At 37.5% G+C, this 25,076-nt stretch overlaps 1 protein-coding gene across 3 annotated transcripts in view; it reads left to right on the top strand.

Annotated features, from left to right (window-relative positions):
• CNTNAP4 (contactin associated protein family member 4) overlaps positions 1-25,076 on the top strand; it is a 249,043-nt gene that overhangs the window by 154,618 nt on the left and 69,349 nt on the right. For all 3 annotated transcript variants that reach the window (XM_074570147.1, XM_074570146.1, XM_074570145.1), the window contains exons 4-8: positions 3,215-3,362; positions 12,967-13,170; positions 13,338-13,522; positions 15,520-15,663; positions 18,044-18,305. In XM_074570147.1, the coding sequence (XP_074426248.1) occupies positions 3,215-3,362; positions 12,967-13,170; positions 13,338-13,522; positions 15,520-15,663; positions 18,044-18,305 (943 nt within the window). The remainder of the gene's footprint in view (positions 1-3,214; positions 3,363-12,966; positions 13,171-13,337; positions 13,523-15,519; positions 15,664-18,043; positions 18,306-25,076) is intronic.

Here is a 25,076-nt window from a genome sequence, read left to right as displayed (position 1 = left end):
AAATTACCCAAGCTGGGGTCCTGTTCCAGTTCTTGTCATTAAACAAGAAATAAGAATTTCCTTCTAAGTATACTTATTTAACATAATAATATTTGTACTTCATATGAAGTAATATTTGTAATAAAAATCATACTATTTCTTACAATGGGTACACAATATACGTAAAAACATTGTGCATATTATTTAGTCCTGTAGTATGTTTTACAGTGCATATATAGTATATTACGCAGTAGAAGTTGCATTCGTAAATAAGCATCATCTGTTGTAGGTGATCTAAAGCACACTTCAGTGTACACAGTGCATGTCTTATACACAACTTTACCTAGGGGGGAATTTTTGACTGTCTGAGGATTTGGACATGATGCTGGTGTTACCCCTGGTCTTAAAACATATTTGCTTTCTGGGTAGAGGATGGGAAGTAAAGAACTTCCTTTTTAACCATTTCCTGATGTAAGCTTACCTTCACAATTATTCTGAGCTTGGTGATACCCTTCTACACAGTGGATTTAACTTTACTAACACAGTCCCGAGCACATGTGTGATTTCCGATGCCATAATGAACTGAGTAATTCTGTCTTCAAAGCAGGGTTAAAATAACTTGAGGTAAAGCAACTACAGGGTTAGAAATTGAGTAGAAGGGTTAAATCAAGTTTGAGATTAGGCCCTCATTTCAGGCTTCTGTACAGCCCAGGGTACTTTTCCTTCGTGGAATAAAATAGGCCATGAAGAGCTATCTACTTAGATATCAGTGCTGCTGAGTGTCCCTGCTAATTTTTAAGGCTGAAGTGCAAAAAAACCTGTGTTTCCGTATTTCGAAAACCACATTCTTTGAGATAGATGGCACGTCTTCATGCTATTAAAAAGCAATATAATATAGTGTCTGTAAGAGCATCAACTAAGATTCAGTAGGCAGTTATATTAGAGGGGTTAGCTTTACAACTCTATTAATATTTATGCAGACAGTGCTTATTATATGTAACATTCCTATTAACTCAGGGTCATATTGAGTCTTTTTAACCATTAGATACCTGTGTAGGTTGTGAGAACTCTGCATAATCTAGAATAATAGCATGCTCCCTTCAAGTGATTTGGCACAAGAATGAAGTGATCTGAACAATCTGAAGAAGGCAGGGGTGCGAGCAAGAAAGCTCATTATATGTTTACAACTGTTGTGTACTTAAACAATTGCTGGGTTGAACTGTGAAACAGTAATTGCATTCTACTGTAAAGACAGGAGTGTATCTGTCACATTGAATATGCTTCTCCTCTAAAAAACCTACAAGCTACTCTCATAGGCTTCAGGTAAGCCTTTAGCGTTTGCAGTCTGGAGCAAAAGCTGTCTGATTGCCTCCTCTTTCTTGTGAAAAGGATTAAAAAAGCCCCAATCTATGTATTTTAACCTTTAGAGTGTTTAAAATCAAGCAATAAAGACCTATTTAATACTCTACTCAATTGATAACACTTTAAAATGCGTTCTACCCAGATAAAAGCTTTGTAATATGACAGCTAAATGTATTGATTTCTAAATTGACCATTCTGAACAGTTTAAAGAGTAGTTTGAATTACCTTTTAACTGAAGTTAAAAACCTGATTTTAAATTAAGAACACATGGTTTAAGTATATCCTGCATTGAAAAATGAAGGATTATGCATTTTGTACTCAACTAATTTTCATGCGGTGGCTGCTATCTGAAAATTATTTTGGAAAGAAATTTAAATCTTAATAGAACTCTTCATTTGCTAAGAGTTCTTAAAATTCTGGGGCGTGGGTTCTGGTTCTGTCAACAAACTGATCGACACTTTCACTGGAAGCTATATTTGCTACAGACTCCAAATAAGGATTTGAAGGGACAAGAGGTCTGAAAGGATCTTACCCAGAAAATAGTTGCTCTTCTCCAGTATTTTGGCATGTTTCCACCTTCACCCCCTGTGATAGTGAAATTATAAAGCATGAATTTGAAAGTGGTGTGGGCGTTCAGAGTCACTAACTCTCATTGCTTATTTCTAGCTTAATAGGTTACCTTTAATGAGCCTATTCACTAGCTGTTTTCTTTTTTCTTTTCTTTTTTTCCTATTGAATGGTAAGAGATTAGAATTTATTAAAATTTTACTCCTACAGGGGAGGGAAGGTGCAAAATTCATGTATAGGAGGGTAAATAATGAAGCTCACCTCTGCTTTAAAAACTTATGGAAAGAGCAGCTCTGTAGCTAAAGATGTTGGTTTCTATATATTTCTGCAGTTGCAACATCTGTGGCTTATAGCAGCAGTACTGTCCAAATATCCAGAAATGTGTAATCTTTTTAATTCTGCTCATCAAAATATTTCATAGAGCTATTTCTGTCTAATTTATCAGATATTTAGACCCAAAATGTTTGAACAAAGTCTTTCGGCTTTACATATCACCAACAGGCAATGAGAAAAGAACTACATGCACCTGGACATGTAACCAACAAAATCAGATGATATTCTCCATTCTTTAGGATGCTAAAATTCATGATTACAGCGCTTTAGATTTTTTACGTTCTTCTTTACATTTCTTTGTTTCTTTATATTTTCTTTATGTAACAGAAAGGGAAAGTAGTCTTATTAGTTAAATAATGACCAAAAAAAGTATGATAATACTTCATTTTTTTTTATCTCTTACCTGGGGAAAAAAGTTGAAATTTAGATTTTTGTTTTTCAACAGAACACTGAATTAAAATCCTTTTATAATACTCTGGATTGCTGCAAACCGGAGTCTTTCAATACCATGATCTGTCATAATCCATTCTTGGATTGAGCATACTGCTCTTCTAAAACACAGGCTTGCAATGAAATTTATCTAACCTTTCTGTAAGAGGAAATCTTAGAGCTCACTCTGTGTCTTGTGGAAAAGTATTAGATGGTACAATACACTAAAATGCCAGGGTGCTCTACACATTTTGTGAATGGAATGTTTGGGTTTAGAATGTTTCATTTGCTTAAACATTAGAAGGTGTGAGATTTTTTGATGAGTGTGGTGTCAGCACTAAATGACCAGACGACAACATTTGATACAGAAGAATAATCAAGATTGATTCAGCAGTTGTTCCTATAGAATTCACTGACAATTACGTTTTATTTCTGTGCTTGACTGTTTGCCAGATGAGGGTATAAAATGAAAAGATCAGCCATACCTTCAAATATTTCTGTATTAGATATGGATGTGGCTGATTTCTTTTTCATTTTCTTCTAGGCCTTTTCTGGAAACACAAATGCAGACAGTGTCGTATACTATAAGCTTCAGCATTCAATTAAAGCAAGATATCTTCGTTTCGTGCCTTTGGACTGGAATCCGAATGGCAGAATTGGAATGCGCATTGAAGCGTATGGATGCACATACAGTAAGTGTTTTGCTGAATCAGCTAAATGAAACAACTATTCATCATTGTCTTTTGCTACGTAAATTACACTTGGCAAGTAGATTTCTAAGCTTAAGTTTAATTTTGAATAAAACTGATTCAATAAGTTTATGTGCAGACTTCACTAATTTCTGCATCATCTAACAGTATGTGATGCTTATTTTCCAGTTCTTTCTGTGTTGGAACAAGTGGTGTGGACTTAATCCAATAACTAATTTCCTGCAAACTCCTTTTTTGATAGCCTTAAAAACTGCATCTTAACATGGTATACTTTCTATCTAAAGGGCAAAATGTGAAAAATGTTTACATTTTTCAATATATATGGTCTTGGTTCTGAGCTAATAAGAGTACAAGTAGATAGACCCACAACTATACAACTGAAGGACATGTCAAAGTTGTTATATATTTAAGGGTTAATTTTAGAATAATGTTAGTGTCATTAATAAAACATTAATAACTGATATAAGAATTTGGAAGACAAATGCATACAAGTTATGGTTGTATTGGTCTGCTGGACAATGTAAATCTCCCTGTAGTCTTCTTGTTACAGTTCTTCATCTCCGAACTTTTTAGCAAATATTCCTCCTAGCAAGTTGTTTACTGATTTTTATTCTCCACAGCTTTTAACCATGAGGGAAACAGAGTTTATTTTAGGTAACCTCTTTAATTGCTTGTTTTAAGTACTTTCATGTAGGATTAATTTTTTTATTTGACATCTATGCTTAAATCTTTCTTTACACGGCTGATTTCTTCTGAATTCATTGCTATCTGACTTTAAGCTGAACATCAGTAAAACACATTTCTGGGCTTTCTGCCTTAAACTTGGTTTGGTAAAATGAGTAAAAGTCCATGAACTAAGGATATTGAAAATTTCAACCTCGCTGCAAGAGATTCGGTCACCTCAGAAATCAGGCAAACTGCACCATCCCAGAGAATAGGCAGCTCAAGTCAGGAGAAGGGTGTGAGAAGCTAAAACACACAGAATTCCTCAGTGACATTTGCCTGAAGACTGGGAAGATGACTTATGATTCATAGAACAATCTAATGATACTGCTGTAACTGAGAAATGTGGTCAAGATTTAACTTATCCTCCACTTTTTAAGTACCAAGACTACTAAAAGCTAAAAATGGAGGCTGAACAGATGACTTTATCTTTCCCAGTGGAAAGCTCTTCTGAGTCTCCCATTTGAAATCTTATCTCTGTGGTACATTTGACACCGCATATGTGGACAGCGTTCTGTATTCAAGAGCAAGTGCAGTCATTTCTTCCTTGAGTCTTACCTGAGGCAAATCACACAACTAAAACTAAAACTGCAAGAATAAATACAGCTGATCTCACTATTCCATAAAGTGATACTGCAAGGTGCATGTCTGTTACGTACAAAAGAAGTCATTATTATCTTATTGATGTAATACAGGTCAACTCTTGGCACTACTTTCAAGTTGTTGCTCTGTTGTCTCCAGCCAAATACCTGCACTGCATAACTTAGCCTAGTATCCTCAGCACTAACATTTCCCCTTTAATTACAGTCTCAGTGAGGTTTCGTAAGGTCCATGATAGATGTCCGTAGGATAACGCAGGTTATTATGAGTTTTGTTTCCTTTTTTTTTTTTTTTTTTTTTTACAGAACTTCTTTTTTACTATAAACTTTTTAGGCGAAGGACTGTTACCTTTTATATGTTGTAAAGCATACTTCCAGAACAAGTCCTTCCATTTTTGCCTCTTTGGACTTATGGAACAGAAAGGCTAAATAAGGGTAGTCAGTAAGGGAATTATATGAAACATTGAAAGAGTTCCCCTGTATTCTTTGTGTTTAGTTCTTCTCCTTCTTCATTCTGCTACCTCTGCCATGTTCCTCAGTTTTCTTACTCCTATTCTACAGTATTTTTCATGTAAGAAAGAAAGAAAGATAGATGTTTTCTACCTCCAGGTGAACTACTTGGCTTCATGTGGACTGACGAAATCTGCTTGTGCCATGACTACAGAACATTCTGCTGCCACAAAACCCCACCCCAAAATCTCTCTCAGCCTCTGCCTGAGTTCTCCCTATTTAGTGTGTGCGAAAGAGACTGAGGAATCTCTACAGACATTTCCTATGTCTTGTTTCTGAAAAGTCAGATTGAGACAATTAAGTCACATAAAGCAGAGTTCAGTTTAAGCTCTCTGCTGCCACTAAAACCAATAAACAATAGTTTACTTGTTTCTCCATTACAACATGCTCTTTTTCATACCATTCTCTGAAAAACTAGAAGACTAAAAATAGAAAAAAAAAAGAAAAGGCTTTTCCATATGACAGACAGAGGGGTTTAAATGTGAAAATGAAAATTATATAAAATTGTAGGAGATGGATAACTGGCAACGAAATGCATGTCTTCCATTAAAACATTGTCAGATGCCTAACAATAAGCCCTGCAGATACTGTGATATGCAAACCCTCTTCCAGAGTCCTCTAACACTATTAACACTCTTTTTTGAGCATTCCGTCGCTGGATGGAATGCATAAAATCTATGGCACAGTTACATCTGTCAAAGAAAGGACTTCCTATGCTCTTCATAATTGCAATAATGCGCTTTCTAGGGCTTGATGTGAATGTGATTGTATAAAAGTTAATTTTAAGTATTGTTGATTGAGAACAATCTCACTATGCAACTTCCCCTATTCTGCTTCCCGCCTCTCCCCGCCCCACCCCGGCCCTGCAAAGGCTTTGTTTTAAGCAATACCTAGGCCCTGATTTACCTAACTTTTCTGAACACTGTGAACCTTTTTGGGGCTGCTTTCCCCAAAACTGTAAAGGACCAGAGAGCAAATGTCTTGTTTTAATACAATTGGTCAGGACTAAGGATACCTAAAAACAATAAAAAAATGCTAAACAGTTTGCACTGTTCTAAGTTTTTTTCAAAACAAAAATCTAATCATTTTTCAAATGTATTGCAACTAAAACTTTTGCTCAGGATCACTAGTACACTTGGTCCTATGGTGTGTGAGGAGGTTTCCAGAATTCCCAGTTTTTCAGAGACATTTCATCACTTCCAAAGGTATTTTCACAGTAGACTAAGGATATGGATTACATTAATTTGAGAAAGACCCATTGTAAATTGTGATAACAAAAGATGAGTGTTTATAAAGAAATCAACCTTTTTTAATTTTCCTTATTTATAATAGTAGAGTAGAGAAAACCCATGGAGACTGATGTTCAAGTCTAGGGACTATTAGAAGCTGACAGTAGTTGGTAAATATGAAAACGTTATGGCACCTTGAGTATTTGGGCTCATTCTTTCTATACTGATAACAGTGTAGGAGACCCAAGCTTTATCTCTCACAACTCTTTCAATTTATTTCTAGTGGCAATGCACAGATGGTGAAGACAAAATATGTGTGAGGAATGTTACAAGAATTTTGATTAACATCTGTAGCCCTTTCACAATCTTCATTCATGCATGGTGGTGGAGGGAAGGTTTCATTTTGTTTATTTTCCAAATTTAGACAGAGTAGATTTTGCTTCTTAGGAGCTAGTGCTGCATAATAGTAAAAGGGATTTTGGAAAGCAGTGCTAAATATTTGTGTTTGTGTCTCAATAACTAATAAGTAGAGTATGTTCTCAAATAAAAAAACCTGCTTTTTTCAGTACTTACTAAGAATATATCTAGTTAGCTGGTTTGATAGATACATAACAAAGTAAAAGTTCTATTCTTGAAATTTTTATTGAAGCTATTAAAATTAAAATTTGTTATTTAAATTTGACATTGATTAATGCTTTTACTGTCCACAGTCTTTCAGTGTTGTAATGAAGTAAAACAGTTAACTTAGGATTCATTTCTAAGTAGAATGTCATGTTTATTGATTGTATATTTGGTAAATGAATTCTTCATAAGTAAGAAGTACTTTATCAATATGTGAAGAAAATGAACAAACTATATTAAAAAACAGAGCTGCATTCACTTAACAAAAGTTTTTGAAAATGCAATATAAGTGCATTCCCTTCCCTTCCCTTCCCTGTTTCTAGGGAGATTTGCTGCTTGGTAGGGACTTAGATTCTGCACTTTGTGGACAGATTGTTGAGGTGTGGGCAGACTGTTGAGCCTTGTCCAGCCTTCAGAGTATCCTGTTCTGCTGCTTTCCCGTGTGGGCACCAACAGTACTGCCCGGGGAGACCTGATGTGTATTAAGCATGACTACATGGCTTCAGAAGCAAGGGGCAAGGGCATAGGATCTCAGGTGGCATTTTCCTTGTTTCTGATGAGAAAAGTGCTTGAGGAGGACAGGGTGGATGCTTTGCATCAACAGCTAGTTGCACAGCAGCAATTATTCGGATTTAACAACGTTGGTACACTCTTTCAGGATCAAGAGTTGCTAGGAAGACACATAATCCACCTCACCATGTAGAGCAAAAGCATCTTTTCCTACAGGCTGGCCAACCTGGTGAGGAGAGCTCTAAACTAGGAATGATGGGGGAGGGAGATGATGGACCAAAATCAAGTAAGTAAGTGGCGGACTGGTTTGACAAAGGCTTCAGGGCAGTGTGGACAAGAGAGTCCATCATGGAAACAATAAACCAGCACTGAAGTGCAAGCATTTGACAATCTCAAGTGCAAATACAAAAACAGGGAAGTGCTACTCAGAGGGCAACATAATGGGGGACTTCTTCTGAGAAATCAACACATGTCGATGGCTTTCTGCAGTGCCTGTGTGCTAATGCACACAACATGGGGAACACACAAAAGAAATTGAGGTCTTCATGCATTTGAAATACTACAATCTCATCATGACCATAGAGACATGGTCAACAGCTCACATGACTTGAGTGATGCCATAAATGGATACAGGCTGTTTAGAAAGGGCTAGCTGGGAAAATGAGGAAAGGCAGTTAACATTCATGGAAGCAAGCACCAGGGGTGCATGGAGCTCTGCCTGGGGACAGATAACGAGACAGCTCAGAGATTATAGATTAGGATTAGAGGACAGACCAAAGGTGGTGGCATTGTGGTGGATGTTTGCTACAGACTGCCTGACATGGGAGAAATGGATGAGGCCTTCTTCAGACAACTGGAAGAAGACTCATGCTCATAGACCCTGGTCCTTATTGTGGACTTTAATCACCCTGATATCCACTGGTGGGACAATATAGCAGGGCATAAGCAATCCAGGAGTTTTCTGGAATTCTTGGATGATAACTTCCCAACACAGGTGATCAAGGGCTGACAAGATGTCACACTCTGTTGTCCCGTATACTTACAAACAAGGGAGAACTGATGGAGGATGTGAAAGCTGGGGCAGTGTTGGCTGTAACAACCATGAGACTATGATGTTCAAGATCCTGAGAGAAGAGAACAAAGCAAATAGCAGGATCACAGCCCTGGCCTTCAGGAGAGCAGGCTTTTTCATGGTCAGGGACTTGATTGGAAAAGTAACATGGGAGGTGGTCCTGAAGACAAGAGGGATCTAGGAGAACTGGTTAATTTTCAAGGATCGTTTCCTCCAAGCTCAAGAAAGGTCAATCCCAGCAAGTATGAAATCTAGCAAAAGTAGCAGGAGGTCTGCATGGATGAGACAGAAGCCCCTAACTGAGATCAGGGATGAAAAGGAAGTGTATAAGAGGTGGAAACAAGGTCAGATGATCCAGGAGAAATTCAAACACATTGTCTGAGCATGCAGGGATGTGGTTAGGAAAGTCAAACCACTTGTATTTGAAACTGATAAAGGTCACAGAATACAATAAGAAGGGCTTCCATGGGTACATCTGCAGAAAAGGGAAGACTAGGAACAATACAGGCTCACTGCTGAGTGGGGCAGGGAGCCTAGGAGCAAAAGAGATGGATAAGGCTAAGGTACTCTGTGCCCTCTTCACATTGATCTTTGCTGGTAAGATTTGCCTTCAGGAATCTGCGGTCTCTGAGGCCCACGGGAAAGATGAGAGTAAGGGAGGGAGGAAGTGGAAATACTACAATCTCAGTGCCCTCAGTAGAAGGAGGCCGAGGCTATGTAACATTTGAACAAGTTGGACATATGTAAGTCCAGGGACCTATTGGCATACACCCATAGTGTTGTGAGGACTGGCCACAGTCATTCTGAGGTGATACTTGTTTATCTTTGAAAGGTAGGGGCAACTGGATGAGATTTCTAAAGACAGGAAGAGAGCAAATATCACTCTTATTTTCAACAAGTGTAAGAAGTAATACCTAGGGAAATATAAACTGGTCAACCTCATTTCAGTCCCTGGGAAGGTGAAGGAGCCAATAATCCTAGACATCATTTCCAAGCATGTAAAGTTGAGGAAATTATTATAAATAGTCAGCATGGATTTATAAAGGAGAAATCATGCCTGACCAAAAAATAACTACAGTGATAGTGATATAACAGTGATATAACTAGCTTGTGAGTGAAAGGGAGTGTTTGGTGTTTATCTTGAGTTTAGCGAGAGTATTGATACTGTCTCCCCTAACGTCCTCACAAACAACTGATAAGCACAGGCTATTTACGTGGACAATGAAGTGGACTGAAAACAGACTGAACTGCCTGGCTGAAAGAGTTGGGATCAGAGGCACAAAGCTGAGTCTATTCAGTTGTGGTGTATCCCATGGGTTGAAACTGGTTTCAATGCTGTTTAACAGCTTCATTAATGATCTGGATGATGAGGCAGAGTGTACATTCAGCAAGTTTGCAGCCAAAAAAAATTTGGAGGACTGATTGGCACATCAGAGGGTTCTAATGCCATTTAGAGGGACCTAAACAGGCTGGGTAAATGGGCTGACGGGAATCTCATGCTGTTCAACCAAGGTGTTATGGTTTGAGAAAACCCATAAGAATTTATTGTCATTTAGACAATTATTCTATCACCCGATGACCCCTCCCCACCTGGAAAGGAGAATCAGGGAAAGCAAGGAAACAGAAGGGTCGAAATATAAATAAATATAATAGGATAAGACTAAATAATTAACAATAATACTAAAGAACCAGTATTAATCCCAATATTAATATGTGATATACAAGAATTATACTCAGCCAATTATATCAGCAGGAAGCTGTGAACTCCCAGTCAGACACTGTGAGCTCAATGGCTTTGGGAGGAAGGGAAGGCCTCAGGGGTCAGGCATCAGGCCAAGGAGTTTCTCTGGACTGTCACCATCAAGGGAGAGAGAAACTACGCAGCAAGCTTTCTAATTTAGATAGAATGTGATGTTCATGGTATGAAATAATCCTGTTGGCCAGCCTGGGTCAAATGCCCAGGCCTCACTCCTCCTCATCCCTGCACCTGGCAAGGCTTGAAAACACTGAGACCTTGAATGCCACGTAGCCTAGCTGGCTATAAAGTAAATGTTTTCACAAATTCAGACACTAGAGTCTTCCAAAAGTGGAGTTTTCCCCAGCATTAGAAGATAAATTAGGCCTGTGTCGCTCAACCCAGGACACAAGGGAAGTGCAAAGTCTTGTACCTGTGGAGGAACAATCCTAGCAAGAGTTTACCAGCACACACTGGGGGCTGATGGTGGCTTTGAAGAAAAACACATGAGGATTCTGGTAGACACCAGGTTGACTATGAGCTGGCAACATGTCCTTGCAACAGCAAAGGCCAACAGCACCCCGGGCTGTTTTAGGAAGAGTGTTACCAACAGGTCCAGGAAGGTTATCCTTTCCCTCTACTCAACCATGGTAATGAAACATGTCTGAACTACAGGGTCTGATTCTAGGATCCCTACTACAAGAAAGACATGGACATACAGGAGCAAATCCACCAAAAGCCATGAGTATGATTAAGGGACTGGAGCGTCTGCCATATCAGTAGACTTTGAGAGCTGGGACTGGAAAGTAGAAGGCTCTGGGGGAATCCTACCCATGTGTATTAATACGTAATGGAAAGGTATAAAGAAAACAGAGCCAGGAACTTTTCAGTGGTGTCCAGAGACAGGACAACAGACAACGGGCATGAACTGAAATACAGTTTTTCATTTGAGGATCGTTGAACACTGGCATGAGGTGCCCAGAGAGGTGTGGTCTCTATCCCTGGAAATACTCAAAATGTGACTGAATATCGTCCTAAGAAACCTGGTGGTGCTGATCCTGCTTTAAGCGTGGAAGTTGCACAGGATGATTGCCAGAGGTGCATGGTAACTTCAGCCCTTTTGTGATTCTGTGATACAGGAAAACTGATAACACAAAGTCCTGTATTCCGGTTCTAAAACTGTAATTCAGCTTAATTAAAGTCATGATTGTGTATGATGACAGTAAAAAAAAACATTTGATGCAGAGAACCACGCCCTACTCACAGCTGACAGGTTTCCATTTTAGAATATTTTTATTTCTTTCCTAGAATATTATGCCATGATATTATTTTGAACTTCTGTACAGATATCGAGATTGATTTTAATAGTGGCTTAAATCTACAGCGTGCATGAAGACCCTGAAAATCAGTTAAATATAATTGACATGATTTGTCTCTTCTTTATTTTATTAATTAACCCAAGTACTGGATCCTGCATTTTGGTCACAACAACCCCATGCAACGCTACAGGCTTGGGGAAGAGTGGCTAGAAGGCTGTCCAGCAGAAAAGGACCTGGGGGTGCTGGTGGACGGCCAGCTTAACATGAGCCAGCAGTGTGCCCAGGTGTCCAAGGTGGCCAACAGCATTCTGGCTTGTGTCACAAATAGTGTGGCTAGCAACAGTAGGGAAGTGATCATGCCTCTGTACTCGGAACTGGTGAGGCCTCACCTCGAGTACTGTGTTCAGTTCTGGGCCCCTCTGTACAAGAAGCACATTGAAGTGCTGGAGCGTGTCCAGAGGAGAGCTACCAGGTTGGTGAGGGGTCTGGAGACCAGGTCATATGGGGAGAGGCTGAGGGAGCTGGGCGTGTTTAGTCTGGAGAAGAGGAGGCTGAGGAGAGACCTCATTGCCCTCTACAACTACCTGAAGGGAGGTTGTAGAGAGGTGGGTGTTGGTCTCTTCTCCCAGGTGAATAATGACAGGACCAGAGGAGATGGTCTGAAGTTGTGGCAGGGGAGGTTTAGATTAGATATTAGGCAGAATTACTTTACTGAAAGAGTGGTCAGGCACTGGAACAGGGAGGTGGTCGAGTCACCATCCCTAGAGGTGTTTAAGAAACGTCTAGATTTGGCACTTCAGGGCATGCTCTACTGGCAGAGATTGTAGGGTTTTTTGTGTGTGTGTGTATGGTTGGACTCGATGATCTCAAAGGTCCTTTCCAACGATAAGGATTCTATGATTCTATGATTAACGGCAGATAAATTAATAGAGATTTTCATCCTAAGAATAAGTAAGAACAGAAATGGTCAAAGTACTTGATGGCTCCAAGGCAAAGAAGATCTTTCAGCATGTGAGATTAGTACTAGATTGGAATAGAAAACAGATCTCTTCCCACTTTGCTTTATTTTCTAATGATAGCATCACCATTAAAACAGGACAGTCTTAATATTTGGGGAAGAACAGGAAGAGCAGAAATAAGTTGCACGTTATGGGGCACAGGTGAATGTAGGGATGTTAGTGGTGAGACTTCATATCATATTAAAGTAACACGCAACTGTTTCTTTTAGACACAGCATTATACATTATCTTTCATTTCTTTACTTCTAGGGTCCGAGGTGGTTGGCTTTGATGGGAAAAGTTGTCTAATTTACACATTTAATCAAAAACTCATGAGTGCACTGAAAGATGTGATTTCTCTGAAGTTTAAGACAATGCAAAGTGATGGAATTCTCCTCCACAGAGAAGGACAAAATGGAGACTACATCACCATGGAATTAATTAAAGGAAAGCTGTCCCTACTCATTAATTTAGGTAACAGCTACCATCTCATAATGTCTAAAATAGTTATTAGGTATTATTTGTCTAAAACTTATTTTAATTTTTTTCTATGAATTTTAATGTATGATAAACTATCAGTATATATTTGAATAATTATATTTTTATATGGAATTAATAGTTTTTATTTTTCTTCTTTCAAGGTGATACTAAAACTCATCCTTCTAATGCCCAACTTAATATTACTCTGGGCAGCCTTTTGGATGATCAACACTGGCATTCTGTTCTCATTGAACATTTTAACGATCAAGTAAACTTTACAGTGGATAAACACACTCACCATTTTCATGCAAAAGGAGAATTCAGTTATTTGGACCTTGATTATGAGGTGTGAAAATTACCTTTCCTTTATTACATTTATTAACTTTGCTATGTAAATGCAGTGAAACAAAGGAGACAGAACTTAAAGAAGTTTGTAGTGCTGCAGACATTAGGGATTTCCTGTCTCCTAAAGGAATGAATCAAAGAAAAAAATATCTTCTTAGATTACTAATGCTCCACTAGACTTGCAGCTCAAAAGTTTCAAAAGACCATCTTTTGCATCTCAGAATTCAGTATTTTAATGTCTTTGTTTCAGTAGTGCTGCAAATGTGGTAAACAGTACGTAAACATAAGGAATGAGCCACAACTCAAAGTTATTATTTTATGGCTTGATGAAAATTACCACAAATCAACATAAAATCATTTTAGAAATGTTTAGATTGAGACTTAAATTCCTGTTAAATCTGGCAAATGTACCATGAAAAGATCTTGCTTATACAAATGATAGATACATGAAAAGGAGCAGATGTAATTTGCCGTGACTGTTTCCCACCTATGGTTAAAAATAGCACTATTTCACAGTTGTAATGTGATGACTGGCTGCTTTATGTTTGCCTCTGTCCTGTTTGTTGGATGAGACAAGGAGTGGTAGAGCAGAGTGTCTGGAGCCCACGGATCTAAATTACTTTATTCTACTCAGTTGTGTTTTTAAGCAGTTTAAAGTAAGATTTCATGCTGTTCTGTGTCTAAATCATCCCATTTCAAAACTATCACTCACAAGATTAAATTTGTGATTCTGCTTAAAATTTATGAATCTAAGTCAAAATGCCAAGGCTTGCAGGATCATACCAATTTAAAAAAAAAAGAAAAAGGAGAGAAAAAAGAAAGGGAACAACAGTGTTAACTGACTAGCAAATAGAATTATTTTGTTAAATCGACCAGTATTGCAAATTAATTTTTCCTCTTTTCCACATACTGAAGTTTGAAGTATGTGTTACCAATATAAGGTAGGAAGGAAAGCAAAAGCTAGAAAAAAGCCTAAAAACTTACAAAAAAAGTATGAGTATTTCTGGCTATAAAAAATTCTCAATTTAATGACTCAGTGAACCATGATGTATTTAATTTTTTTTTTCATAAAATGATTTTAAATATGAAGTGAAATTTCAAAATTAAAAGATAAATATTTTGAGCTGACCTTTTCTACAATGTCAACCAGAATAGCTTTGAACTGAGTGAATTCGAAAGTTCATTTAAACTGGCGTCCTGTTTCCAATGGTGCCCAAGAAACATAGTCCATAACTCAGGGCATGCTTGTGGCAATGCTTTTCTAAAATAATCTACTGCTTTCAGTTTCTGCCTCAGGGACCTATTAAGGCAGAGTGATATTCTTTGAATTTAATAGCTCTCAATGGATTTTTATTTTATTGAATCTTCCAATCTCTTTCTGAACCCAAGTAAACCTATGATATCACATCAAGGAACTGCACAGCCTAAGAATTTTGAGAAGGAAAAAGTATCTCCCTTCATTTGTTTTGAATCTGCACTAGAATAATTTAATTTTTTGCACTTTGTCTTCTGTTATGGTAGTTATGATTTGCACACAGTGGAGAAGTCAGGCTCAAATTTCCTAAAGAGGTTATTAGTGAATTTTCTTCCTTTTCTCACTGTCCAGCATGGTCTGCATGTACTGGGACTTGTCCTTAGTGTCCTCGGTTTTGTGGCTGTAAGGGACACGGAAAACTGATAAGACTATTCTAAACAACTGTTAAGAGGCATCCTCAGAAGAAAAGACAAAAGCCAACATTTCAGAATATTTTAACACATATGTATAACTTGACATAGCCTAATTTTTGTTAGCCTGTTCTGTTAATACATAGAAGTGATATAAGGAAATAGCCATGAAGTAGCAGATTCATTATTGTCCAGTCTTTGACTTCTGCTCTTATGCTATTCTCAACTTCTCTCCTTAGAAAATCACTTAATAATAACTTAACATTGATTGATTGATTAACATTGATTGATTGATTAAAATCACTTAACATTGATTTCTCTTCTCTTTCTAAGCTCAGCTTTGGAGGGATTCCAGTGCCTGGAAAATCAGGGATGTTGTCACACAGGAACTTTCATGGGTGTTTTGAAAATATTTATTATAACGGAATGAACATTATTGACCTGGCCAGGAGGCATAAATCTCAGATCTACATTGTGGTAAGAGATTCATAGTTAAGAAATAATAAATAAGTAAAATAGAGAAAAGTAGACAACCACAGCCATTTTCATATGGGACTTGTTAACACACAGTTCTGGTAAAATCTATGATGTTTAATGAAAGAAAAAACAAGGAATCACCTAATTGGGCTGTTTTATATTTTCTGCTGTACAGACTCATCCAGTATATAAATAAATATTTATAAACAAAAATATAATAAAATATTATATTATATTATAAATATTTTTATAAATAAAATATAATAAAATAAATAAATTTTTATAAATAAAATCCAGGATGGATTTTATTCTTCAGCTCTTTAGATAATATTTACATGTGTGTGATACCTCACTGTTGTGTATTATAGAATACACTGTTGTGTATTACAGAATAATACATATAGAATAATTCTGTATTAACTGAATCCCTACCATTTAGAGAAAAGGTTCCAATAACAAACCAGCTTTCTTCTGTGTTACAGAAGGTTTTCTGTAAATTTTACTAAGCCCTTTGTTTTCTTCCTGATTGTACAAAAGCCATCTCAATTTGCAGTATTTGTTCACTTAGAAACATGAAATGTGGAGATATGATGGAAACAATCAGTACAAAATAATTAACAATATATTAAATTCTTTCAAGCTCCAAATCTTTTGATTTATATTTCAGTTAGAATATAAACAATAAATTCGGTTCTCTGTTCCAGAAAAAAATGCATGGCAGGCATCTCTTCTCATGTGAACCTCATCTGAAATATTCCAGAATTAGCTAAATTGATACCATCCTGTAATATCCTGTCCATGATGCTGATGGATGTTGGGGAGAAGGCAGTTATAGGAGTCTCTGTGTGGACTAGTGAAAGGGGAACTGTGAAATTATTGTCATAGGAAATTGCATCATCTTCTTCCCAAATGATTTAAACCGTTGTGCTACTTTCAAAACTATTTAGGAGGTGTTTTATAATGTAAATGAATCAGAAAGCATCTATGTTACCATAGAATCCTTGTCAAATAGCCACTTTGCTGGTCTGATACAGTATCAGGCAGCTGTCCAGCTAATATGGAGGGGGAATCTGCAGATAGTAAGCTTTTAGCATTTAACAAGATTTATTAATCTGATGCTTGCCTTTTCACTATGGGTCAGTTCAGTTGACTATTCATTTCTCAACAGCTGAGTTAGTAAGACAGAGGTTTTATTTATTTATATATTTTTGTTGAAGAAAATGAAAAAGATAAACTTTAATGTCTTGCCATGCCATGGGCCAGTGAGTATTTTTCTTAAATTTATTTTTTAGCTTTTTACTATAAAGTCAAATTTTTATGTATGTTCAGAAGTTTAAAATCTCTCTGTGTTGAACAGGAGTTAAATATACTTTAAATTCTAAAGACATTAATCTTTTAGTAATCTTCTGTACAGAACAAATTAGTTATAGTGCCAGCAAGTCATTAGATCAAAGTGCATACTGTATCACTGTCAAGAGTCATAAAGTATTAACTAACTCGGACACCAAATGCAAAAAGTGCATTTTTGCATTTCCGGTCTTCTTATCTGTATCACTCAGCACAACCACAAATGCAGATTAAGCTCAGAGTTTGTCAATGAACTTGTCTGGAAGTTTATTCAGACACTTAAAGAACTGTTGATTTGAGAAGCACCCAAGCAAGAAATAAAGGCTAGGTGCCTTAACAGAACTCATGATCTGGTCCATATGGGCTGGTTTAAAAGCACATTTCCTTCTGATTAATGAAGTGTGTGTTTTATATTTGGAAGTAGCAAGTGTTTATATGTGGAATTTTCTCGGACTATTTGTGAAAACAAATATTGGGGTGAGTTCACATCTTCAGTTGCACTGATTTGGAAAGATTACTCCTTGGTCTGGGAAAATGTTTTTTTCTCCAGTTTAACACTACCTTAAACAACCGGTATCCAAGCTCAACATTTTTCTTTGTGTACAAGAATTTAGACCAGTGTAAATATTTGTATCAAACTTTGCTTTCAGTGGCATTTTATCTGCCATTCAGAAATTTGTTGAGTCCTTAATGCTTCCTGAGGCTGAGCCAAAATAGAAACAAAGCAAGTCTGTTTAACTCCTGAAGTACCATTAAATCTCCCATGTGGTTTACGATCTAACCTCACTCACTCAAAGGTCCTTGCCATTCTTTGCTTAGGCAGATATGCCTGTTCTGGTCAAACAACTAGGTAAACATCTCTCAAATTGATGATGATGTTATGTATTCATACTTGATTTTTAGACTAACACAGTATTACAAATACTAGATGCTATGAGCAATGTGTTGAAAATCTGTAGTTTCCATACAAAAGCTTTCATTACTGTTTTTCCCTGAACGTTCCTGATACCATATTTGTCTCATTTATTTCTAGGGCAACATGTCCTTCTCATGTTTAGAGCCACGTGTGGTTCCTGTTACATTTCTGAACTCTGGTAGTTACCTGGCACTTCCAGGCACATCAGGGCAAGACGAAATATTCATCAGTTTCCAGTTTCGCACCTGGAACAAGGAGGGACTTCTATTATCTAGTAAACTACACCAGGCTTCAGGTGGTTTCCTCTTATATCTGAATGAAGGGAAAGTTAAAATCAGTCTTCATAAACCAGGAAAAGCACTGAATGACATCACTGCAGGTAACAGAAATAGATACAGTATGTAAAGCTCATGTGCATAATCTAGGAAATTTGAGAAATCTAAGCACCTTTTTCAGTTGTGAAGTGTAAACAGTTGATTTCTTACTCTGTCAAGCTAAGCCATTAAGATTTGTTAGTGCGTTCACAAAGCATCAAGTAACTCATTTTCCTATAAAGTTATACATTATTATAAATATTATGGGTTTTATTTTCTAGAGGTCTTAATTACAGAGCAGTCCATTAAATTTGAACAGTGGATGTCCAATATCAGGTTGTGTTCCAGTAAGCTGTGGCAAGTCTGAATCTAAATTAAAAAAAAAAAAACAAAACAAAAAACAAATGAAAAGATTTATAGTAAGAAAAAACAGAAATGGGGAAGTTGAGGAGACTGAATAATTTAGTGCTAAAGGGTCATTTTCATAGTTAACAAGTGAATTGAGACTAGATCGTCTGCTTTTGGTAGTGTACACCACCAGGCAGCCCTCAGGGTGGAGCTGAGATTTCCAGAAAGCATGCCCTCTAGTCTTCTTCTGACCCATATCCCTGTTGGTAAATAAATACATGAGGACAAGAGGATGAGGCAAATATAGTAAGATACAGTCATGTTAGAGAGTATCCAGCTGGGATTCTGAGAAGCAGCTCCCAGCTTTCACTTTCACTGAGTTTGAGAGCAAGTGGACTCCCCCTTTCACAAAGCGGTGCCTCATTTTTTGTGAGTGCTATTAGCACTAGACGTGAGAACAGCAAGACTGCTTGCCTAGCCAGGAATCTCCTTTCATGAAATGTGAGAGCAGGACAAAGCTGACAACAACTCTCCATCTTCCATGACTTTTTTAAAAACTATGAGAAGCAGTAACATCACCAGGTGATAGTATGAATACATTCATCTAGCACCTTCGTCAGAACTATACTATACTCTGACACTCCATGCATTACAGCTGCCTCCTTCGTGCAAACAAATTGAATTTTACTGCTTTCTTGTAGAATGCTTAAATTGTCATTCCAGAATGAGTTCTCAGACAGAAAAAACAGGACTAGAGAGTTTAGGTGGGTATATGGGATTCCAAAGAATATATGAAGATGGGGAAATGAGGCTGGGATTGGACTGGTTTCTGGATGGACAAAAGAAGATGACAAGAGACCACTAGCTGGAGGAATACAACACAGAAGCAATGGGTAATTTGGCAGAAAACACTATGATGATATCCAAAGCATCAGTTGATCCTAGATTTATTTTGAACTGTACACAAACATATATTTCATATTTTATATTCATAAAGCAGGAATATTATCAGTGAAAAAGAAGCCAAGTTAGTGCCAGTAATGTAATGTGTAAACTGAAAAAACAGGTGAATAACAAGTAGAAAAACTGCATTTTGCATTGGTACTTAGAAAATAAGTTAAAATTTGAATGTGTGAATAATTTAATCTTGTATAGAATATATCCACTGGAGTGATAGGAATGAAATCAAAAGCATCTTTCAGGGGAGTTTTCAAGCCAGAATATAGAAAGCTTCATGACATTGTTTAGTTCTAGTTTATTTTGAGCAATAACAAATACAGCAAGTAAACTAAGCAGTTACTGAAATAAAAATAAAAAATAAAACAATTATCTTAGAAATTAACGACCCCAAACCTCTTTCAAACTCCATAGAATTAAAAGAGTGTAAAAGAGGGAGAAAATTTCACAAAAAAAAAATTCTAATTGGGACAAACACAAAGTTAGAATCACTTATGTAAAGCGTTCACAAATCATGTGCTTGGCAGTGTAAGGCAGACAAAGAGAGCAAAGTAGAACCAAGCAGAACAAAGAAACAGCCACAGGATTTGAAGATGAGGCCTTCTTAATCTTAGTTCTGTGACACTATTTCTTTTAGATTGATTCTATAATTCAATTCCTGACACAAAATGAAAATTCCTTTGAGGTGAAAAAAAAAAAAGAAAAAGAAAAAAGCGAAACATAACTGTGAAGTTCATTATGTTTCTACAGGTGTATAATGGTTAGACTAAAATTCTAAATAGTTGATTATTTTAATTCAGGAAAAGACTGTAAGTCAGTAATGACCACAGATAATGCTGAAATTTGCATAAATACTTTGATCCTGTTTCTGTGGGTGATAATAGGATCAACCCTGGTATTTGTTATAATCTAAAATAACTGATGCGCAAAGAGTACCATTTTAATGACAAGAGGTTTCCCTAGGCTCACCATTTAAAAATGTCAATTCCTTAGTAAGAATGTCAGCAGTATGTAGTTAATAGTGATGAATTTGGTTTTTTAGGAGCTATTTCAATTGCAGTTCAATTAGGTGATGTATGTTAAGGAAACTATTTCCATGCAGTGTCATTTTAAGAGACCAGCTGAAGGTGGTGGCACTTTTAACAGCTGTAGACTTGCACACAGAGCAATTTATTCAGTTTCAAAGTTGCAATACAATGCATGACATAGTAGCTGAAAAACATAAAAATAAATCTTGACACTCTATGTTGAAACAGAATTTAATGTTCTCATGCTATGTTAAACATTGGAGGAATAAGGAGAAATTGTGTTTTTCTTTGTGAAGACAGAAACTGCTGCAAAAATCTTATCCTCTTCTGAGAAAGACTTTATATAACAAAACCATATGGGGAACTTCTTCTTGAGTTTTTGAAGTGTTTGTTGTTACACTCACTGATGCAATTCAAGTCTCTGTTTGGAGATTGAATAATTAAATTAGGGATGTCTGGACAGGTTTGTTCCCTTACAGGCAAGGACATATGACTTGACTTTCACACAAACACATGATATTTGATAATTAAATCAGAGCATATTTCTTTCTGCACAGTTCTTGAATTCATTATCATGTGTTCTTTAATGATTTCTTCAACCATATAAAAATGAGTGACATGTTAATTCATGAGTGATTAAGTTATAATAAGCCGTATCCTTCTTTTATAGCATGGTTGCTTAATATCTTTCCTTTGTAGACTCTTTCGCAAGCTGGTTATTAAATATTCACAAAGAAATAACATAGATTTTAAAAAAAGAAATTAACACAAAGTTAATTTGTTTGAATGATGAAACCAAATTGAATTACAACACGTATAAATGTTTGAGATCTTATTACTCAATTTCTTCATATGACCCTGTCTTTCTGTGTGGCTTTTAATTTCTATGCAGCTTTTAATTAAGTAATGTTAACAGTCATTTCATTTGGTGGTTATATTTCAGACTAATCTATAAATTACTTTCTCTATCTAAACTAGATTTTATTTTTTCTTGGTGTTTTTTGGTTTTGTTGTCTTTTTTGTTTTTTTTTTTTTTGTTTTTTTTTTTTAATTCTCTCTGATCTCCTAATAAGCTATATACATTGTATTTTTATATGTGTGTTCCTGTGTTCCTAAGGTTGGATGTCATTGTTCTGCAAGACCTTCCACAGACATTTTTTTAGTACTTAGATATTAAAATGATGGAGGTACTACTAAAGAGAATAAATGTATATCTTGTTTAATAGCTACCTTATTATGCACTAAAAGTTTAATTGCTATTTTTTCCTCACTTGTTTCTTGTAAAGTATTTTTAATACTCCTAGTAGAGTACCAGACAATATAATTTTCAGATGGAATGGAAATGTTAGCAGTTCATTGTGCTCCACCATTTATATGGTGTACTACTTCATGGCTTCGCATGAGCAACTATGAATTTAATCAAGGTTCTCAATTTGAGGGCTAGAATGAGCTGTTTTCTCACAAGTGTCTTGTGCTTCCACAGTGAGATTCCTCAGTCCCCAGACTTAATGAAAAGGACTTTGGGAAGTCTTAACTTGAACTAGATGGACATCATTTAGTATCTCTGATCATGCCTAATCCTTGCAGTCCCCAGTATCAATACAGGGGATGAATGGCTTTAGAGCAGCCCTGCAGAGAAGGACTTGGCGATACTGGTGGATGAAAAATTGCATATCAGCTGGCAATGTGTGCTTGCAGCCCAGAAAGCCAATTGTATCCTGGGCTGCATCAAAAGAAGCGTGGCCAGCAGATAAGGGAGGAGATTCTGCCCCTCAGGTCTGCTCTGGTGAGATCCCACGCAGAATACTGCATCCAGCTCTGGGCTTCCCAGCAAAAGACAGACGTAAACCTGTTAGAGCAGGTCTACAGGAGGGGCACAAACATGATCAGAGGGCTGGAACAGCTCTCCTATAAAGAAAGGCTAAGAGAGTTAGGGTTGTTCAGTCTGGAGAAGAGAAGGCCCTGCAGAGGCCTTACTGCAGCCTTTCAATATATAAAGGCAGTTTATAAGAAAGACGGAGACAAATTTTTCACAAGAATCTGTAGTGACAAGACAAAACCTAATGGTTTTAAACTGAAAGAGGTTAATTTTAGATATCCAGCCCCTGGAAGTATTCAAGGTCAGGTTGTATGAGGTTTTGAGCAACCTGACCCAGTAAAAGATGTCCCTGCACATGGCAGGGAGATTGGATTAGATGATCTGTAAAGGTCCTTTCTATCCCCAAACTATTCTGTGATTTGCGGATTCTCTGTTTTTATAATTACTAAAGGAAAAGATAACATATTGCAGAGGTGTGTTTGAGGAAAACATCACTCACTTGAAGTACCTCCACAAATAAAGAAACTCCTTGTTTAATCTTAGAGATGAGGTGAAAGAAGATGGAGCTTTTGGTAGCTGGGGATGGAGGCTATAAAGGGGGACATAAGTAAGTAGGGAAATCCGTTTTTAAAAACTATTTTCTGAAATGGCTAATCTTAAAAATACAGCATGACAAATGGGATTAGAGACTATATGTATTATATTCTTTATTTCTTATTGAAGGATATTATTTTTTCTCTTGAAGGATAATTCTACAAAAAATTATAGAAGAAAACTAATTATTTTACTGGGAATTGGGAAAAAAAAACTTTCTCAGACTTAATTTTCTGTGCTTTAAATAATACATTATTCACAATCTTTGTTTTAGCATACCTATTATCTCTTTGATGAAAGAGGATCACTGAGGTTCACAGTTGTATAAAAGACCTAAGTGATTTATGTGATTGTGCTTCTTTGTTGATTTTTGTTTGAAGTTAGTAAGACCTTTTGATATATTTGATGAGTTCTTGCTGCAAAATAGGGCTAAAAAAATGGGGGAGATATATAATCATAGAATCATACAATGGTTGGAAGAGACCTTTAAAGTCACCTAGTCCAACCCCCCTGCAGTAAGCAGGGACATCTTTAACTAGATCAGAGTGCTCAGAGCCTCATCAAGCCTGGCCTTGAATGTCTCCAGGCCTGGGGCCTCCACCACCACTCTGGGCAACCTGTGCCAGTGTCTCACCACCCTCATTGTAAAGAACTTCTTCCTAATGTCTAATATAAACCTACCCTGCTCTAGTTTAAAACCATTGCCCCGCATCCTATTGCTACATGCCCTTGCAAACAACCCCTCCACAGCTTTCTTGTAGGCCCCCTTCAGGTACTGGAAGGCCACTCTAAGGTCTCCCTGGAGCCTTCTCTTCTCCAGGCTGAACAACCCCAACTCTCTCAGCCTGTCTTCAGAGGAGAGGTACTCCAGCCCTTTGATCATCTTTGTGGCCCTCCTCTGGACCCTCTCCAACAGGTCCATGTCCTTCTTGTACTGAGAGTTCCAGAGCTGGACATAGTACTCCGGGTGGGGTCTCATGAGAGCAGAGTAGAGGGGGAGAATCACCCACGGTTCTTTTGATGCAGCCCAGGATGCGATTGGCCTTCTGGTCTGCAAGTGCACGTTGTTGGCTCATGTCCAGCTTTTCATCCACGAATACCCCCAAGTCCTTTTCCGCAGGGCTGCTCTCTATCATGTCATCCCCCAGCCAGTATTAATGAGGATTGTCCCGACCTAAGTGTAGGACCTTGCACTTGGCCTTGTTGAACTTCATAAGGTTTGCTTGGGCCCACCTCTCTAGCTTGTCCAGGTCCCTCTGGATGACATCCCGTTCCTCTGGCATATTGACCGCACCATTCAGCAAACTTGTTGAGCATGCACTTGATCCCACTGTCTATATCATTGATGAAGATATTGAAGAGCACTGGTCCCAATACGGATTGCTGAGGGACACCACTTGTCACCCCTCTCCATCTGGACGTCGAGCCTTTGACCACTACCCTCTGGATGTGACCATCCAGCCAGTTCCTTATCCACGGAACAGTCCACCCATCAAATCTGTATCTCTCCAGCTTAGGGAGAAGGGTGTTGTGGGGGACTGTGTCAAAGGCTTTGCAGAAGTCCAGGTAGATGATATCAGTTGCTCTTTCCTTGTCCACTGTTGCAGTCACTCCATCATAGAAAGCCACCAGGTTGGTCAGGCAGGACTTGCCCCTGGTGAAGCCGTGCTGGCTGTCTCGAATCACCTCCCTGTCTTCCATGTGCCTTAGCATAGCTTCTAGGAGGATCTGTTCCATGATCTTCCCAGACACAGAGGTGAGGCTGACAGCACAATCGTTCCCAGGGTCCTCCTTTCCACCCTTTTTAAAAATGTGTGCGATGTTTCCCTTTTTCCAGTCACCAGGGACTTCACCTGACTGACATGACTTTCAAATATCATGGTATTCAGTATACAGTGTGACTCATTTATGCCTATGATATTGCAAGGCAGCAATAATATTTTTCTAATTCTTTATCTACTCTGTTTTTTCTAAATGCCTGTTACACATCATATTATTTAGCCAAAACACAACTAGAGGCAAAATAGTTTAACACATTTTCTTGATTTTCATCTCAATAATATGCCAGCCCTAACAAAAAATACACCAGT

The sequence above is a fragment of the Larus michahellis genome, chromosome Z (genome assembly GCF_964199755.1).
Source record: "Larus michahellis chromosome Z, bLarMic1.1, whole genome shotgun sequence".
Taxonomy (NCBI): Eukaryota; Metazoa; Chordata; class Aves; order Charadriiformes; family Laridae; genus Larus; species Larus michahellis.
Note: the sequence above shows the minus strand (reverse complement) of the source record. Positions and strands in the feature narration are given on the sequence as shown.